The sequence below is a fragment of the Channa argus genome, chromosome 4 (genome assembly GCF_033026475.1).
Source record: "Channa argus isolate prfri chromosome 4, Channa argus male v1.0, whole genome shotgun sequence".
NCBI classification, from domain to species: Eukaryota; Metazoa; Chordata; class Actinopteri; order Anabantiformes; family Channidae; genus Channa; species Channa argus.
Window position 1 is genome coordinate 3134979 of NC_090200.1, and position 18410 is coordinate 3153388.

The 18410-nt window shown below is 44.0% G+C and overlaps 1 protein-coding gene across 7 annotated transcripts; it reads left to right on the top strand.

Moving 5' to 3' along the window:
- The first annotated feature begins 830 nt into the window (after nt 1–830).
- LOC137125702 (glutaminase kidney isoform, mitochondrial) lies at nt 831–18109 on the top strand. Of its 7 annotated transcripts, none has more exons than XM_067501580.1 (18): nt 831–1332; nt 7028–7118; nt 7584–7702; nt 8890–9019; nt 9186–9265; nt 9732–9895; nt 10758–10816; nt 13283–13315; nt 13775–13833; nt 13960–14026; nt 14326–14376; nt 14556–14732; nt 14829–14960; nt 15066–15158; nt 15453–15514; nt 15644–15720; nt 15811–15874; nt 15985–18109. In XM_067501580.1, the coding sequence occupies exons 1-18, from the start codon at nt 1091–1093 to the stop codon at nt 16139–16141; spliced, it is 1857 nt and encodes a 618-aa protein (XP_067357681.1). In that variant the 5' UTR covers nt 831–1090; the 3' UTR covers nt 16142–18109. The 7 variants fall into 7 exon arrangements, with proteins under 7 accessions (XP_067357681.1, XP_067357680.1, XP_067357683.1 ...); XM_067501579.1 differs by having other exon boundaries at nt 843–1332; nt 7022–7118; XM_067501586.1 differs by lacking the exon at nt 831–1332 and adding an exon at nt 3608–4791.
- Nucleotides 18110–18410: the final 301 nt, after the last annotated feature.

Genomic DNA, 18410 nt, shown 5'->3' on the forward strand with positions numbered 1-18410 from the left:
AAGGAATGTGATAGTATAAATATGGGGAGTCTGTGAGATCACTCTGGTTGTAAATAGTGTCAAGTTTCTTTCTACAATGTGCACATGGACCAGACTGTGTGTTAAAGCAGTAACTTGTAGGGGCTAAAACGATTTCTAACCAGGAGATGGTGCTGAAACTATTCGATAACAGAGACGCCTTCTGCTGGGACACTGGAAATGTGCAATACCACACTATTTCAGCAGGTGTCCGCCGAGGGCAGGAGCTTTCTGTGCTGCTCAGAGGTGAGTGGACGCAGACTTTTACCGAGAAGCTTGTGTTTGGGTTGTGTGTTGGCTCTGCAGCCCCTCCCCCCTAATGCGGCTCCATAAATATCCATGTGACCGAGGGAGCATATGTGGGGAGCTGGGCTTTTCTTTTTAAATCGAGTTCAGACATTACTTTTGACACCTTGATTGGGTCGCGTTTGCGTCCTACAAAACAGGCCAAAGACGTCTACCAGTTGACAAAAAAGTGCAGCTCAGAAAGTAGGCATAATTGTAATAAATGTTAAATAATAGGCGACCAGACCTTTGATCATTATAGTGTTTACAGTCAGAGGGAAAAGGAACAACTGCATATAAAACGAGAAAGAAGAGAAATGCAGAATTACAAAAAAAATCTATAAAGTTCAACTAGAAATGTGATGTGATGGTGGTAAAACGTTCTCTCCTTCTTGTGGGAAACTAAAATGCACACTGTGCATAAAAACCGTTATTTGTTTCTTTATCTCTAGGAGCGCTAGCTGTTTGGTCATGTGACGTGACGTCACCACTCTCATGGATCAAATAACACGATGACGCTGCAGCCAGTCAAAACAGTGGACAGTTCTGATGATTGACAACAGTCCCGACCAATCAGGTGCCGCTGAAGGTTACCATAGTCCAATCGAAACTTCCGCCGTGACAAAGGTAGGTTGTAATCCCAAGGAAGAAAACTGTGTTTGGTTAGTTGCGTCGCCCGGAAAACCGCTACTTGACCGAGGAAGGCGACGCTCTGATCGGGAACATTTTGCTTCGGCTCGTATTCCACTAGTTACTCCATCTCCATATTTTTCTCGACGGAGTTGAAATGTTACATTTCCGGTCGACGGTAGCGCTTAAGGAAGTATTGCAAACCCAGCTGAAGCGGCCGTTGACAGCTCGAGTCGGTGGCGTGAGCGCCGCATCTTCGGATGCGAGGTCTGCCGGCAGAGGGACGGTGTTTGCCGGATGGAGATTTCCGCAGCACCTCACCAGAAAGCTCGGCGTGAGGGGCTTCTGCACCAAGGGGGACGGCCACAATGAACCCGCCAAGGACCCGTCTGCAGAGAAGTGAGTAACGCTGGCGATTTAACATGGCGATGATTGGCGATTGAAAACAGTGAATGGATTGTATTTGATTTTATTGGAACCCAACTATATTTACGCACAGAGTAAATCCGCATTATGCACAGCCCGATTAAAACCCTCATGGTTTGCGGTGTCACATTTAAAAACAAGCCATGATTTAACTAGCTTATCAGAGGGCTCAGCCGTTAAGTAGCTAGCTTAGAGGACGGGCAGCCAGGGGACAGACCACGGAGCGACCGGTGAACCCTGTGCTGACCCACGGAGACCGGCTGGACTGGGCTGGGCTGGGCGGGGAGTGACCGGCTGGAACGTCTCTGTGGGCACCGCTAAGTTAGTTAGCAACCTGGGCGTGATGGCTGGCTGGAGCGTCGAGTTCCGTTATCGGACAAGTATGTTGCTCAGAGCAGATTTGAGCCTTTCAGACTGTAATGATGTGACGTACGCGCACTGACCACTTTATTAGGTACATCTGTTCAATCTAATGCATCCCACACTCTGCAGCTCGTGCATGAAAGCATTAGAACCACCTCTTAATATAATGCACTTCCCCCACTATGACCTCAATAGTAAACAGTAGCGAATCTAAGGATGCAGCTACATTTTTTTAGAATAAATGTAATTCATGGTTCATACAGGGTATGATGTCACAAATGGCACATGTGCTGGAAATTGAGGACTGAATTACAGACCAGTAAGATGGTTTGATTGTCCACTAGCAGAGTATTACTTTATTATGAGAGCGCAGATGAGGATATTATTGAGTGCATCTGCTGGAGGTGAGTGTTTAACAGGATGGTCTGATGACAGAGACGTAAGGCTGAGAGTCCTCATGGTGACAGGCTGGGTGCAGATTAAAAGCTGTTAATGACTAAAAACATCACCACAGGTCACAGTCTCCACCTATTGACATCGCTTAATATAATGATCCAATCTGGAAAATGGTCTAGTTTGCTCTGCTTCTCACAGTGAAGTGATGCAGTGTGTTGAACACAGTGTGAGTGATGTCCTACATTTCCCAGAAAGACCCCTCGCACAAACCCTAAACTCTCTTGTACTGTAGCTGATGCTTCAGATTATCTACAAACCCACTCGAGCTGCTGCAAACATCTGCACATCAATCCTAAGGTTTGTCCTGAGGTCAACAAGGATGTAGAAACTAGTATTACCTGGGTTCTGGACAGTCCACCTGCACTGTAGTATTTACAGGTACCTACTAGGGAGGTCACACTAGTTCTTTTTGTAAATCTTTAAGTACAGATATCCAGAGCTGCCTCTATCAATTACATGTTTTTCTGCATAAAATTCTGTGATAACTGAGCGTTTGTGACCCTAACTAAGGGTTAAAAACTCCACAGTCCGAAGAGATTTCACAGACTGTCAGCTAAGACAAAGACAAACACCAAATGCTCACATTTGAGAAGCTGGGACCAGCAAGTATGTGGCATTTTGCTTCAAAATATGCAGCAATCACAAAAATGTGGTGTAACTGAAGGCTGCCCCCTAAAAGTCTAGCACAGAAAATGAAACCCTCAGAAAGGTTTTTGCCTCCTTTAGCATCCACTTCAGTTGTGATGGCAGCCTCTACACCAGCGTGTATCCTCCCTGTCCCAATAAAACGCCTCATTGCCCCTTTAGGCCAACGTTGCTTCATTTGTTTCCGTTCACAGACAATTTGCCTAAGCTCTCATGTTGTCACTAACATCTGGTTTCCCCTGGAGGCTAATTCTAGTGTTGGTCAAGCTTGTTCTGTCAGGTATCCACAGTAGATCTGAGTGTTTTACAGATTAGAGTTGGCTTCATGCAAGAGGAGCCAGCTTCAGCATCTGATGAACACTTCAGCTGCTGTTTGGTGCTACTCACAATCAAGCAGCTATTTTCCTGAAAATTTAGTATTTTACTTAGCATTTTCTTAAGTGTGTGAGAAATTAATGCAAACAGCAACAGCTTTGAAAATGTGAGAATTCCAACTTCTCTGTGTTTTATATGATTATAAATGGATCATATTTTTGTTTTAGACTTTTTGAGGTTGGACAAACTATGTTAATTCTTTAGTCGACTCACTGAAAACTGTGCAGCGTGTTTCAGCGTATTTCATATTTGTTACAAGCTGCTGAAGTGTAAAAACTTTTTTCTGTTTTGTGTTTTCGACAAAAAATAGATTTGATACGAAGTGTCACAGCACGAGAACAATAACCGGTGAATAGATTCACTATTAGAAGTTCTGTTACAAATAAGGTAATTACCAAAACAATCTCCATAATGAGCATCTGAAATACACAGTAGATAAATTTACATGTGAAAATAACGAATGTGACTTACTGTGAGATTTTGTAGATTGAAATATTATAAGACTAATGATATGAAATAAAATCTGCTGTAAATGTCACTGCTACAGTAATGTTTGCAGCCACTAACGGTATTGTTGTCCATGCCCGACGCACCAGGCTGTTACCAGATTAACGAGGGTTAAAGGTCAGTAAATCAGCCCCGTATGACAAGAACATGTCTTTTTGGACTAATATCCGTGACGGAGCGTTTGAGTTCCCAGGAGCCCAGACATCACTCAGCCTCGACTCCGTCTGGTTATGAGGGACCCGAGGCTGTGCTCTGGCTAATCGGGGGTTAAAAATATTTGTAATGCAGGGGAGCTTATCCCGCCCACGTCATTTTTCCATGGTTTTTGCACCAAAGCCTGCGTGTTGGCATGGGGCCCAGTGGTTGTCAGGGCCTCCAGGAGCAGATGAGTCACTTGCACAGATTGATTTGTTGCAGCTCCGCCTCTCAGGGCTCCCTGTCTAATGTCTGCCTCCAACCCTCAGCAGTTTGTCACGTTTATGAGGCCGACAGATCAGCCCCATCGATCTGGCCAAATGCATCCTGCAGACGCTAAAGATGTGTCCATCCCGATACAAACCTTCAAAGGTTTCACATGAATAAAAAATCTACAGTCTGCAAAGCGCCAAATCAACGTTATCACCACATGTGAATAACACAACCCTGTTTTTCACTGAAAGAGAATTAAAAAACTCAAATCTCAGGCTGCAATTAGCAGAGTATTTTTTAAGGATCTACAGACAGATCTCGGTTTGTTCCCCGCTGGTAAAGACTTACAGACTGATCGGTGTGAAGGAAGACAGCTCTTCAGTGGCGCTGCGTGATAGAGGCAGCAGGATGGGCCACAGAGATTTTTATAGCTCAGTGTAGCATTTCAGAGGAGCTGCAGGAAGAACGGCGTGTGTGTGCTCACAGTCTCCGAATGACCTTTAAAAACACGGCGAGATGGAAGCTGGGGGGGGCTAATGAGAGCGGCCGAGGTGGATTAATAACGTCATCCGGGCCGGTCCAGATGTTCAGTGTCCACCTTTAACCTGCAGCTGATGATGATCCCAGAGACAACATAGCCTCTCGTGTCAGTACTGTTTCATGGCAGTTTGAGGCAAAGTAGCTGTTTTTTTTTTTCCACTCTTATGCTTATTAATATTACTGTACACGTGTGCTTATGCTGTTGCCACTGTTACTAATGCAGCATTCTTCCCTCTTCTCTCCCCGTTGTTGATCTGCTTGATTTGCATTTGTAAGTATGTTTCTATTTCCTTTTAGTTTTAGTCCGTTTTTGTCCCGTAGAAGTAGAGGTTTTCTGTGGAAAGCCGACAACCGCTTGTACCTTCAAATGACCTCACTTCCTCCCAGCAGCTGTGCTTGAATCCCCTTCTGCCTTCCCTCCATCCATCTCTCCATCCCCGCATCCTCCCTACAATCCCCCTCTCTGATGTGTTTTCCTTCCTCACCAGCAGGCATCAACAATCCATTAACGAGGTAAAAGATGGACCATGTCAGCAAACAGTGAATGAATGAAGAAAGCACAATATTATTTTGAGTTCAGTATTAAAGTCCCACGTGTAGGACGATGGGGAACTAGGACTTCCACCAGAAAAAGCCGTGTAATGGCCCTTACAGTCGGCTAACTGCCAGTTACCTCGACTTATCTGTGCTAAGCTGAAAGCAGCAGGAATATCAGCCATGTTGATGTCACGTTCAGTCGCTGCTTTTACTCTGAAATGAAATGTAACTTATTACTGAGCCATTAAGGAGGCCTTTTTGGCTTGAACGCTGGCCTCAGCCGACACATCTCAGATTGACTACATTTATGTTGAGTTTCCTGTTTATCTGGATTGTGCCTCTAAGCAGTTGAATTTTGATTCATCGCCTTCATGAAATGGTTTTAATGGAATCAGCGTGGCTCTCACCGTATTACAGTTGTCAGTTTTAATAATCGTTCATATTCTCAAAACTCACTGCAAGAAACTCTTAGTCCTGAATCTGAAACTGCTAGATTTCTGCTTTCCCCCAGGGGTTTTTTTTTTTCATAAAAACTTCTTGTTAGCTGCTGAGAGGAGCCTCCTGCCGACTAAAGCTTTACCTTCAGTCGTCCTCTCCCAGCAGGAAAGCCAGCGGCCCATGATGCATTGGAGGACATCGTGAGCCTGGGCATCCAAAACTTTGCACGAACCCCATAAACATAGCAGAGATCCTGGTGTGAGCTGGTGGCCCCGTCTGCCTCCTGACACGCTACTGATTCCCCCCCCCCCCCGGAGATGATGTAGCGTGGAAATGCTGCTTAGAATATCAGCCAGGCCAGAGTGTGACATTATGGGCTGTTGCCATTTTTATACAGTTTTGGCTGTAAAGCTTTAGATGTGCCTGCACCTGAATTTTATTCCACTTAGACCGAGCCAGAACTGTTTCACCCTGTTTCCAGCATTGTGCTAAGCTAACTGTCTATTGGCTGAAGCCTTACTCTACATTTAATGGAAACGAAACCAAATCGGGGACAAAGACTACAATGTTAAATGCCGATTGGCCGTGTTTCTCTGCTCGGTCCAGCTCAGTGTGCAGGAAATAAATGCTGCACACTTTGTGAAGCTGGGTTTCTGGAGCAGCCACATTAGAGAGTGTTACAGTCATTTACTGTGACACTGGTCGTTTGTTTCCCAGCCGCTGAACAACGTGGCCTCAGCGTGCCCGAGGCCTTGGCAAGCCCCCACATTACAGCTGCAGCATGCATCACAATTCACAGAACGGGCTTTAACTCAGCCACGCTGCAGCTTCACAGCGCGAATGAAGGTGGTCTGTGTGTGGTGCAGACCCTCAGCCTCCAGGGTTTATCCAAACTGTAACTGGATAAAACAATCAGTCATCACTAAATGAGCAGGTCCGAAGGGTTTAGGGTTTCATTTTTAATTCGAACTAAGATTCCTGGCTGGTGTTCTGGCAAAACCGTTAACATTCGACGTTACACTGGCCTCACGGCAGAACATTGCCCTGTGGAAATGTCCCTGTGATGACAATACTTTTCAGCTGAACTGAAAAGATTCTTAACTTGCTGTGAGTGTTTCAGCGCAGACACCTGGCAGCTCTGTGTTTGCAGTATGTTGTAGTGTAAAAGCCTTTTCCACAGGTTTTAATGCTGAAGTAAGGCCATTGTAAGGGGACGTTTACCAATGCAGTGTTACAGTTACTACTCACCCCCTTCTCCTTGCAGTCAAAATGCTTTTTCTCCTCCCTCCTGCTGCAGTTCCCCTCCATGTTTGTACTTCTGAAAGGCATCTCTGTGCAATCTATTTTGTTTCTCACACTATTGTCCGTGTGGTTCTACTTTTCTTCCCTGCAGGAGAAGGAAGGCCGGCATCCTGCCCAGCCTGGAGGACCTGCTCTTCTACACTATTGCAGGAGGCCAAGAGAAAATCCCAGCGCACAAATTCACCACGGTGAGTTATGTCTGAGGCTCGAGGCAACAACTTGCAGAGAACATGACACTGGAATAACGGGCACAAGTGCCACATAACGAGGAAAGCAGAGAAGCAACATTTGGAACAGTTTATAGAGGGAAAATAGGAGAGAAAAGAAAAAAAGGTTGGATGTTTTCATACACAGATTTCTGGTTTGGCTGCATAACCATTTAATACTGCGAATAGTCTAAATAATCTAGATGTAAATAAGAAGATGAGCGCACGTTATAAAATGAGCACAGTTATGTCAAATGTGACAGACAAGTGCACGTTGTTAACAACCGATCAGCAGTGAACCAGCCTTGAAGCTCTGTCCCTGGTTGAATTATGAGCAGCATAACTCCGCGTGTTAGGTTCTTCACGAGCCTCAGTTCACGGCTCATAGCTTTATCGATTTGGTGCCAGCCGTTCGTAATCATGACGTCCTCCCTCCTCTGTGGACAGGCTCTTAAAGCCACGGGGCTTCGCACAGGAGACCCCCGGCTGAAAGAATGTATGGAGATGCTGAAGGTGACCTTGAAGACGACCTCCGATGGAGCGCTGGACCGACACCTCTTCAAAAAGTACGTTTTCATAAGTAACCAGGGAGACTTTTTTTTTTTTTTTCCTAGAAATACTGAAAACAGGTTTTTTTATTTTTATTATGATGAATATTGTGCAGCTTTATATCTGTGCCAAAGGTGATGTTTGGAAGTTACAGTTATTCAGGAATGAAAAACACTCAATGCACATCTTAAATTACGTTGACCTCATAATGTTTGGCATTAGGGGTCCTGTTAAGTAACATCCACCTTACTGCTCTGCATGTATTAGCAGCATCAATCTTTCATCACAGTCTATCTTAAGCATTAGTAACGCTGGTCAGAGTCCTCTGCACCTCCCTGTAACGGAAACAGGTCAGTGCACGTCATAAAATATTCATCCCTCCTCAGTTTGCTGAGCGGAGTTTGTTCACCAACGGAACTGCTGGGTGAAATAATAGGACCCTTCAAGTTTTAGAATTTTTCATAAGTTTGTCTTTATATTGCAAATAGAGATGCACCTAAAGACGGGCTTCTCTCTCATAAGGTGTCACTTTATATGTAAATTATTCATTCGAATTGCAAAATTGTTGCTGACTCGTTTGACTTGACCAACTCAGCTTGGGAAGTGGGGCTACTGACTCGTCAGGGAGCAGACCCCAGAGCCTCCTCGGGCTTATTTATAGAGCTCAGCCTGACAGAGGAAGGCTCGCGAGCGGGCGGTGGATTGTTGCGTGTTTTTGCTCTGCAGGGATCCCGTGTTCCAGGGATTAGGTGGGGTCTGATTGAGTGAAACATACAGTAGCCGAGCCACAAATCTCTCGGCTACCCGAGAGACCCAGGTTCTGCCTCGAGTCGTGTTTCCACCATCTTTGTCCAATCGGAAAGGTAAAACGGATCACGACAAAATCTGGAGGCTCTGACAGCATTTGGGAGAAAAACAAAACCACACATGACACAAATGTGCAGCACCTGCTGTGAAATATCAGAATGTTGACAGCTCCTTAAAAAAAAAAGGTACCAAGGGATTTTAGCCTGGAAATAAAAGCACTGAACCACAAACACAAAATAGATAAGTCCCCAGCATCTACATCTGCAATTTAAGTCAATGTAATGATCTTCCTGTTTGCTGAAAACCTGAATACATTTTCTTGCATCCTGCAGCATTATTATCACTAGAGAAGGCAGAAGAGGACTAACCTCAGCTGTCGTCTCATGTCTCCTCTTAGATGTGTCCAGAGCAACATTGTTCTGCTCACCCAGGCCTTCAGGAAAAAGTTTGTCATCCCAGACTTCCAGCCCTTCTGCGCTCACATCGACGAGCTCTATGAAAATGCCAAAAACCTCCCTGGAGGGCAGGTGAGCGTCAGCTACTTCTAAACCAGATCCAGATAATGCTTTGCTGTTTTTTTTCTCTCTGGACTGAATGAATTAACGGGAAGCCTGGAGGTTATTCAAGCCTCTGTGCATTCAGTCCAAATCTTTCTGCAGTGCGATATTTAAAAACTGCTGTGCCACGCTGCAGGTGGCAGACTACATTCCCCAGTTGGCTCGCTTCAGCCCAGACCTGTGGGCCGTCGCCCTTTGCACCGTGGATGGTCAGAGGTACGATTCAAGTATTTACTCCGTGTATCGTGTACATGTACCTGACTTAGAAGGTGTCTTCAGGATTTATGATTGATATGTTGACAGATTATTTTTTTTAAGGTGGATTTCCTACATGGACCAGGCATCATGAAGCAGGTTCTTGCCTTGTGTTTAAGCTTGCACCTTTGCTGGCACCTTTGTGTTCATGAGAAGCTGTGAGGAGCAGCTGCAGAGGCTGAACTGTGCTGGAAAACAGCCACTGGAAACGAGTAGATCGTACAATGTGCATCCAGAATCACTTTGAATGGCTTTGTTGTGTATCCTAACATGTAGGGTTAGAATTGTGGCCTAGGAGAAACATGACAGCTGCATTAAATGCTGAATTATCCCTTAACAATTTGTCTTAAACTGTTGAAGTACAAATGATGGATTTAAATTTACTAGTGATTGTTGTTTTATGGTTCTTGGTTGTTTTTTTTTTCAGGCACACTGTGGGCGACACCAAGGTTCCCTTCTGTCTGCAGTCATGTGTCAAGCCGTTGAAATACGCCATCGCTGTCCACGACCACGGCACCGAGTATGTGCACCGCTTCATCGGCAAAGAGCCCAGTGGTCTGCGATTCAACAAGCTCTTCCTGAACGAGGACGGTGAGGACACTCTCCGTAGCTGCTCCCCACGCCGGTCTCGGCCGGCTGTGGCCGAACTTCCTCCGCGACCTCGCGTCGGCTCCGTAAGAGGATCCGTCTCACGGCCTCGTTGCCAGGGAGCAGTGATGAATAGTTAACGAGAGGCTGCAGAATCAAACAGAGCGGCCTGTGTGTAACAGAGACACAATAACCCAGACAAGCAGCAAGCTGACGCCACGTGGCTCAGTAAGAGACACAGCAGAGACAAGGAGACTCTGTTTTAGAAAGTCTCTGTCTTGTTGTGCTGGGGACGTCCCTCAGATTATTAATGCTGAGTTTGAGTTTTATTTATCAGGTGATGTTCACACTCACAGTGTTTGTGTGTGTTGTGCCCTCAGATTAGTTTCCTTCTGTCTCTCACAGTGTTTCTCTGACATATTATCAATTATTCTTTAATAATCAGTGAATTACGCTCAACAGTAGAATGAGATCCAGCTTGTTTGTCTCTGATGCTTGAAGTCAGACCGTTTTGTGTTGACACATTCTCTCGGCTTTGTTTAGTTTTCTCACCGTGATAAAATGGTGAGAATTGGTTGGAAGCAGTGCGCTCGTCCAGTCTTTTTAAAGGAAACTGCTGTTGCTTCTGCTGCCCAAATATTCCAGCTGTTTACCTGTTTGTTCTGGGAAGTTGCATAAGGAGATAAAATCACCGAGGGGATGTGGCGTAACACTTTGTGCTTTTTACCTCGGATTATTTAGCCGGGGTTTCACCTCCAGCTCAAGCACGTTACTAAACTGAACGCGTAGGATTATTTCTACTTTTATAAAAAGGCAAAAAAAAAAAAGCATCAGTTACATCTTTGCTTCCTTTCCTCTCTTGCAGATAAACCACACAACCCCATGGTTAATGCTGGCGCCATCGTCTGTACGTCCCTCATAAAGGTAAGCTGCATATGACCCCCTCCCCCAAGTTAAGCATCATTGGGAGCATTTATTTTGGAATAGAGGCTTTTTTTTATTTTTTAATTCTACCGTTTGTCAGTTTACATTTTCCTACTGCAGCTATACAGTCTGGCAAATTTAAAAAGATCATCTGTGGAGCGTGTTTCTGGCAGATTAGTGTGTATGAAAGGATTTAGTCGCAGTCAGCTCAGCAGCTTTTAGCAGAGAAACTGTTCTGTTACCTCAACGTTTCATTACATGTCCTGCTGCAATATTAACACAAGAGCACCACCTGCTGATTTAAGGCTCCAATTTAAAAAAAAGTGAGGGAAGACTGAAGCATAGCTGTGACTGTCTTTCAGACATTTTCAAGACATTTCTGTCATTTCCTGAAACGACAGACCTGGAACTCTCCTCCGTTATCTGGCAGGTTGTGCTCACTGCTAAAATAAAGGACAGAGCGAAAGATAAAATCCTTCAAGCCCTCAGGAGTCAAAACCCTAATTCAGGTCTTCGCATGTAGATGTAGCACTTTAGTTATTTGTTTAGTGGTGGAAAGATGTGGGGAAAGCAGACCTGTGTTTGGTGTTGTCCATCCAGTGGGAATGATGCTCATAATTCTTTCGATGCGATGCCCCTCGGTTTGTGCAGCATCCTTAACTTCTCCAGACGTATGAGGGTCACTCCTGCATGACCTGGCCCCCAGTCCCACTCCGTCTCAACCAGTCACTCGTAAGATTCCTGCCGATGAAGCTCGACACCTTCCATTATTTAAAACCAGGTTTTGTCAGGTTGTGAGCTCAGATCTTATTTGCAATGTACCTTCTGAAGGCTCGTTGTGTGCTTTTATGTGTTGTTGCATATTTTCCAGCATTAGGATCTTTGGGAAATTATGACAACTGCAACAGGTCAATGACCTTGGTAATTTCTTACCTTTTTTCATAAAAATCTTTCCCCCTCTTTGGTCTGGATTTGTGAGCAGCTCTTAGCCTCCACTTGGCTGTTGGTGAATGTTGTCAGTGCTGCTTCTATTATTTTCACCTGCATCCTCCGAACTGTTTATACGTCGGGTTATAAACAGCTCAGGCACCGGTTTTATGTCATACTCCATTCTTCTGTTTGTCCGCTTTGGATTTCAGACTTTAGCAGTGAGTCACACTCACGTAACTTTAGTCTCTGCTGTTAGACGAGCAGAAATTCAAATTTTACTCATCAGTAGTTGGATTAAATGTGCATCCACACTGTGGGCAACGTGGCAAATGACGTGGAGACAGCTTCGTCCTTTGTATATGAAGTGGCTGTTGGCCCTTCAGGTAAACGACAGATAAACAGGACGTACTAGAGGAAAGAGGTGGAAGACAAAGGCTCAGCTCCACTTTACATCAGTGGATAAATCCAGCAGAACAACATGAGTCAGTCCAAACCATGCTGGTCGGAGATTTTGTTGTCAGTTGACAAAGTAGGTGAAACGGGTTTCAGATGCCTTGTAGCTACAATTATTTAATTAGCAACCAATCTAATAAAGGATTCATTAAATCAATAATCCATCAGTCTATGAAATAACAAGAAAAAAACCCTCAAGCGTCTTTAGCACAGTGACTTGGGACATTTTCTTTATTTTACTTGGCCACAATGCTTAAGGCCGCGTGTGCAGGTCAAGAATTTACATCATCTTAGGTTTGTTCTCATTGATGGTACTTTGATGTCATCGAATGCGGTGCAGAGCATAGAAGAGTCTGAAAATCTTCCAGGTTTAATAAAAGTACACGAAATGTATGACGCGCACAGCTTCCTGTCTACTCAACCTGACAGTCATCACGAGAAAGAAAGTGTGCACAGCTATCACAAATGCTATTAAAATAGAAATATTAAGAAAATATTCTGTGGTTGGAGAGAAATCGTGTTGCTCGCAGTGTGAATTCTCCCTAAAGTCGAGTAAACTAACTCACGGCTTGGTACAAAAACACATGATCTGATCAGCGCGACACCATCTAACCATCATGTTAGTGCCACAGACGCAGACGTTGTTTGTCCAGAACTCAACCTCTGAGCGAATTAGCCCTTTTCCTTCACCTCCTCCATCTCCAGCTGCTCTCCCACCTCTAATCTGAATTCATCCGGTGTCATGACTGCTTTGTTTGGTCACATGACTGCTCGATTCTACTACGGTAGTGATGCAAACCTGTTGTTCAACCACCCAGATCAGTGGTGGTGAATCCTGGGCCCTGTTGGTTTTCTGACTCTTCCTGCACCTCCCACTGCTGATCACCTGGCTCAGGTGTGTGCTCAGGTGTGTGCGTGACGAGCGTTGTGCAGCAGGGGTAGTGGGAAAACCAGCAGAGCTGGGTCTTTGCCAGGCCTGATCTAGAGGTTAACAGTAATAACGTCATGACACGTTTTAGAATTTGTATTTATTTACTGAAATATTTTACTAATGTTGTTGTTGTTGTTCCGTTTGTGTTTCAGCAAGGGGCGAGCAACGCTGAAAAGTTTGATTATGTGAGTACGACTGCTGCTGTGTGAAGAGTATTTTCTGAACAGACGGATTAGACGGATACAAAACAGCTGCTCTGGTTGAAAGACACTTGGCTTTTCAAGCTGAGTCGAAAGGAGCATCGAAGCAGCTGTTTGCTGTTTAGCAACTTTCTGTCTGATTTGAAGCCAAACGTCTTCAATGTAACATGTAAAAAAAAAAACAGTAAATATTAAAGTTTGAAAAGCTACAACCAGTGAACAATTTGCTTTTTTGCATTAAAACATTAACCAAGTGGAAGTTAGGTTTATTTGTCTGGAAAATAATTCCTCAAACTAAACCAAATGTAAATAAAAGTTGGGGAATCTGTTGGACGTCCAGTCCTGCTCTAATAGCATTTTACAGTATAAATGTTATTTTCTAACTTGAGTCTGTCCAGTCTGGTGTATTTATTCGTTTGTTTCTTTGACTCTGTTGCTGTGCAGGTCATGAACTTCATGAACAAACTGGCAGGAAATGAGTATGTGGGCTTCAGCAACGCCACGTGAGTCAAACATCACTGAGCGCAGTGCGATTGTCTGTCAGGTGTCACATAAACCAGTGAATGCATCTCTGTGCTACTGATGTGTTGTGGACACGAGCTCGTCCCCTCCCTCTCTGTGTGTCGCAGTTTTCAGTCGGAGCGCGAGTCTGGAGACAGGAATTTTGCCATCGGCTACTACCTGAAGGAGAAGAAGGTGAGGTCGAAGGTCAAGTGCAGCTGAGGAATGAGGAGGGACATCATTCGCTTTGTTGTGTCCTTGTGTTTAGTCTCCGATAACCAAATTAAAAGCCACATAATTCACCTTTGGCTGTTTTAGGACTTAAAATTGGACATATTGTCATGAATCAAACAACAGATTTGACTGACATAACATTTTACTGCGTTTAACTGTTTTGTTTTTTTTTTTTTGCTGTTGTACATTTTACTCTGCTTTTATTTGCTGGAACTGGTCTGTAATTATTGCATCATTATGTCATTTTGTCCTTTGGTTAGTGTTTCCCCGAGGGAACAGACATGACCTCCATCCTCGACTTCTACTTCCAGGTAAACGGGGAGGGTAGAGGATTATTCTGAGAACGTTAGATGAACGTAGGCGTCGTGGTTTATTTCCTTCGGTAATGTTTCGGTAACAGTCCATTTCATCATGACGCCTGAAGACCTGTGCATCAGATGATAACTTGATAAGAGGCTTGAAATCAATTTCTGTCAATCTTCCTCTTCAGCTGTGCTCCATCGAGGTGACCTGTGAGAGCGCCAGCGTCATGGCGGCGACCCTGGCCAACGGCGGCTTCTGTCCCATCACAGGGGAGCGCGTGCTGAGCCCCGAGGCCGTGAGAAACACCCTGAGTCTGATGCATTCCTGCGGCATGTACGACTTCTCCGGACAGTTTGCTTTCCACGTCAGTATCTCCTCCACGCTGCTGTGGTCACATCGTCTCAGGTGCGTCTTGACACGTTAATCGTCTTGACAACGTGTGGTCGTCCCTCTGTTTCAGGTCGGTCTGCCCGCTAAATCCGGAGTCGCCGGGGGGATTCTGCTCGTGGTTCCAAACGTGATGGGCATCATGTGCTGGTCTCCTCCTCTTGACAAACTGGGTAACAGCGTCCGAGGGATCCAGTTCTGCACGGTAACCTCGGCTCTAACTCTCCTCTTATATCCAACTTTTAACTTCCCACCTGACTGTGTAACAAGTCCAAATGCAGCAGCTGAACTCTGCATCCTCTTCCTCTAGGACCTGGTTTCCCTCTGTAACTTCCACAACTATGACAATCTGAGGCACTTTGCTAAGAAGCTGGATCCTCGTCGGGAAGGAGGAGACCAGAGGGTGAGTCCAGCCGACATGTTGTTTTTTTATTGTTAAATTCCAAGCAGCGTTCTCTTTTTCTTTTCTTAAGCTGTCGGTTTATTTTTAGCACAAACTGTCAGTAAAACAATTTTCAGACAGTCTGCGTCACATCCTATAAGCATGATGCTGCAAGACCTTGTCTGCAGGACTTGAATCCACAACGCCACCTGCAGGACAATCGCCAGCGTTGAGGGTTGAAGCTGTACTGTCTCTGTGATCCTAAAATGTTACAAATGGCTGCAGTATATCAAACTACTGCTTCTTGTGTTTCAGGTGAAGTCCGTGATCAACCTGTTGTTTGCTGCGTACACAGGGGACGTCTCAGCTCTGAGGAGGTACAAACCTGCACTGATGCACCTTTGTGTCCACACGTTTGTTCCACCTGTTACCTGTTTGATTCACAGAAGCACTTTTGTTTGTAGCGGTTGCGCCTGTTTTCTAATGTTGGACGTGTTTTTGTCCAGGTTTGCTTTGTCCTCTATGGACATGGAGCAGAGAGACTACGACTCGAGGACGGCGCTGCACGTGGCCGCCGCTGAAGGTGAAATGCTGAGGACGTTATTTTTCATGTGACAGTGTACGTCTCTGTTTATGGGGCTGATAAAGTTGTGTGTGTGTGTGTGTGTTTCAGGACACGCTGAGGTGGTTCGCTTCCTGCTGGAGGCCTGTAAAGTCAACCCAGTTCCAAAAGACAGGTAGGACTCACTTATTAGCTTTTACTCCAGAGATTTGTGTCATGGCTCCATGTGCAGCCCCCCATCCCCCCACCCCCATCGCTCTGAGCGCTCCCTCTGTTTTGCTGCAGGTGGGGCAACACGCCGATGGACGAGGCCGTGCACTTTGGCCACCATGACGTGGTGACCATCCTCCGTGACTACCACAACCAGTACACCCCGCAGGACCCACAGAACAGCGTGACAGAAAAGCAGAACGCCGAGCAGAACCTGGACGGTATGCTCTGAAGGAGCCGACGCTCTGAAGGAGCCGACGCTCTGAGGGGGCGAAGCTGCAAAAACGAAATCCACATGTAGAAAACATATAATCGACTGTACAGTGAAACAATTCCATTAGAAGCCAACAAGTCTCATCATCATGTCATTACTGTAGTCGTTGTGGGTCTGTGTGTACTACTGTGTGTGTGTGTGTGTGTGTGTGTGTGTGTGTGTGTGTGTGTGTGTGTGTGTGTGTGTGTGTGTGTGTGTGTGTGTGTGTGTGTGTGTGTGTGTGTGTGTGTGTGTGTGTGTGTGTGGAAAGATTTTACTTTTATTTTTTCTTCTGTATTTTAGAAAGGTTTTTTTTTTTTTTTTTTTTGGTAGAAAGTAACCAGCCATCAGTTGAATGCTGGGTGAATTCAGCTGAGCCTGGTAACAGACTTTTTATGCCAAAAAGCTGAAACAGGAAGCACAGCTATTTACTTCATCATACCTACATGGTGGAACGTATCTCCCCCCCAATCGTGTGGGTTTGCTATTTATTTTTATGTTGAAGATAAAACTGTACATTGATGTAGTGTGTGTGTATATTCCTGAAGATGAATTACTGTAAATACATACGTGTGTGGAGTTGTGTTCTCTCTAAAACAGAGATGTTCTTGTTCAAATCTACTTAGATACGGATCTCGTAATTACGACATAAGGTCTCTAATTTGTTTTTCTATGGAGAATGCAAAGCGCTGCCGTAGGATTCAGCTCCGATCATGAGAGTTTGTAGACTTCACTCATAGCTTTTTACAGAAGAAACTAAAACATGAATAATTCAAAAAATAATTCATGAAATTGAAATACAGCTAACGGTTCGGCCAATTCAGTGACTCTTTTCCCCCCAAAACTGGACTTTTGTAACTTAAGGAAACGATACCATTGAGCCAGACAAAGTTTAGGATCTTTGTTGTCTGCTACATATCAGATCTGACACTGCCAGCGCTGACAGCAGCTTTCTCCTGCAGAAAGACGGAATCACACAATCATTATTTGGCCCGAATGCTACTAGTTTGATTGTAAGACCTGTTGAAAGACTACAATACCCAAGAGTCTCAGAATCTTTTGCTATGGAAAAACATTTAGCTGATTGGTTATTTACAGCTAAAGCCATGGCCACAGCTGTTTTATATATGTTTTTTAGATTGAACAGGTAGCTTTTAATGTCCATTCAAAAGAAAGAAGAAACTTCACATTCAAAGTATTTATTCTGCAGGGCAATGAACGGACTCTTATTATTTCCATTTATGTTTTAACTGAATTTTTTTTTCCTACACTGTAAACTGAAGGTCTTCATACAGAGAATGTGTTAATAACTCTGTAACTGTAATGTATCACAGGAATGATGTGGTTTGTGTGTGGACTCAGGAAGGTTTGGTCACATTTTAAACGCGCAAAATGACAAGCTTTAAAATGCAAATGGATGTTTGTTGTTTTATCTGCAATGTGCAAAAGAATCTGTCATACTTGAAATTTTGTGCAGATTTTTAATTAGTTTTTGCGTTTTTTTTTTTTGTGTTTGTAGTGTGTTGGAAATTTTGGAAGCTGTCTGTACAGACAAACCAGGCAATTAGTGTGTCTGCAATAGTAATGTACAATCCAACTGTGTAATGTCTTTCAGGTTGGGGTCATTTAAATCTAATCAGAAGAAGCATGCATTCAGCAAATGCATTTTAGACCAAATTAGCAATAGAACTGTGATGATTTTTAAGTTATATAATTAGCAATAAGATTTGACTTTGATGTGAAATGATCCAAACCTGCAGCTCGACTGAGTGATTTCTGGTTGCGTATGTGCAGCTGCGACCGATGTATTTTGAATGTAATGTGTCTGTTTTCTGTTTCTTCATGTATGTTTATGCTGCTTTACTTCACTGAAGTCTATTACTATTTGTTGCAGGCAGTCCAAATATTTATTCACCGATCAAACGTTTAATAAAAGTTTAAAAAGAATTTTTATGTTGACATTTTTACTATTGTCAGTTTGTCATAACGCAAACTAATATAATACATGCATTGCACAAAATGTGCAATATGTTTTATACACAATCGACACATTCCATATATAATATATAGGGTGTAATATATTTTATACATCTCATAACCTGCTTGTTATTACATAGGTTAACTATGTGTAATGAGATGCATAAAGTATTTAAATTATATTTGCATACATTTGCATACTAATACATAAATAATTACATGCTTATGACAATGTAATAACAGATTTATAACTGTGTTATAAACATGTAAT

Bases quoted from the DNA above. Each gene is read 5' to 3' on its own strand.
- LOC137125702 (XM_067501579.1), top strand. From the start codon at position 1,091: ATGTTACATTTCCGGTCGACGGTAGCGCTTAAGGAAGTATTGCAAACC. The intron at 7,119-7,583 runs GTGAGTTATGTC...CTCTGTGGACAG, and splicing joins CAGCGCACAAATTCACCACG to GCTCTTAAAGCCACGGGGCT. The intron at 7,703-8,889 runs GTACGTTTTCAT...GTCTCCTCTTAG, and splicing joins GACCGACACCTCTTCAAAAA to ATGTGTCCAGAGCAACATTG.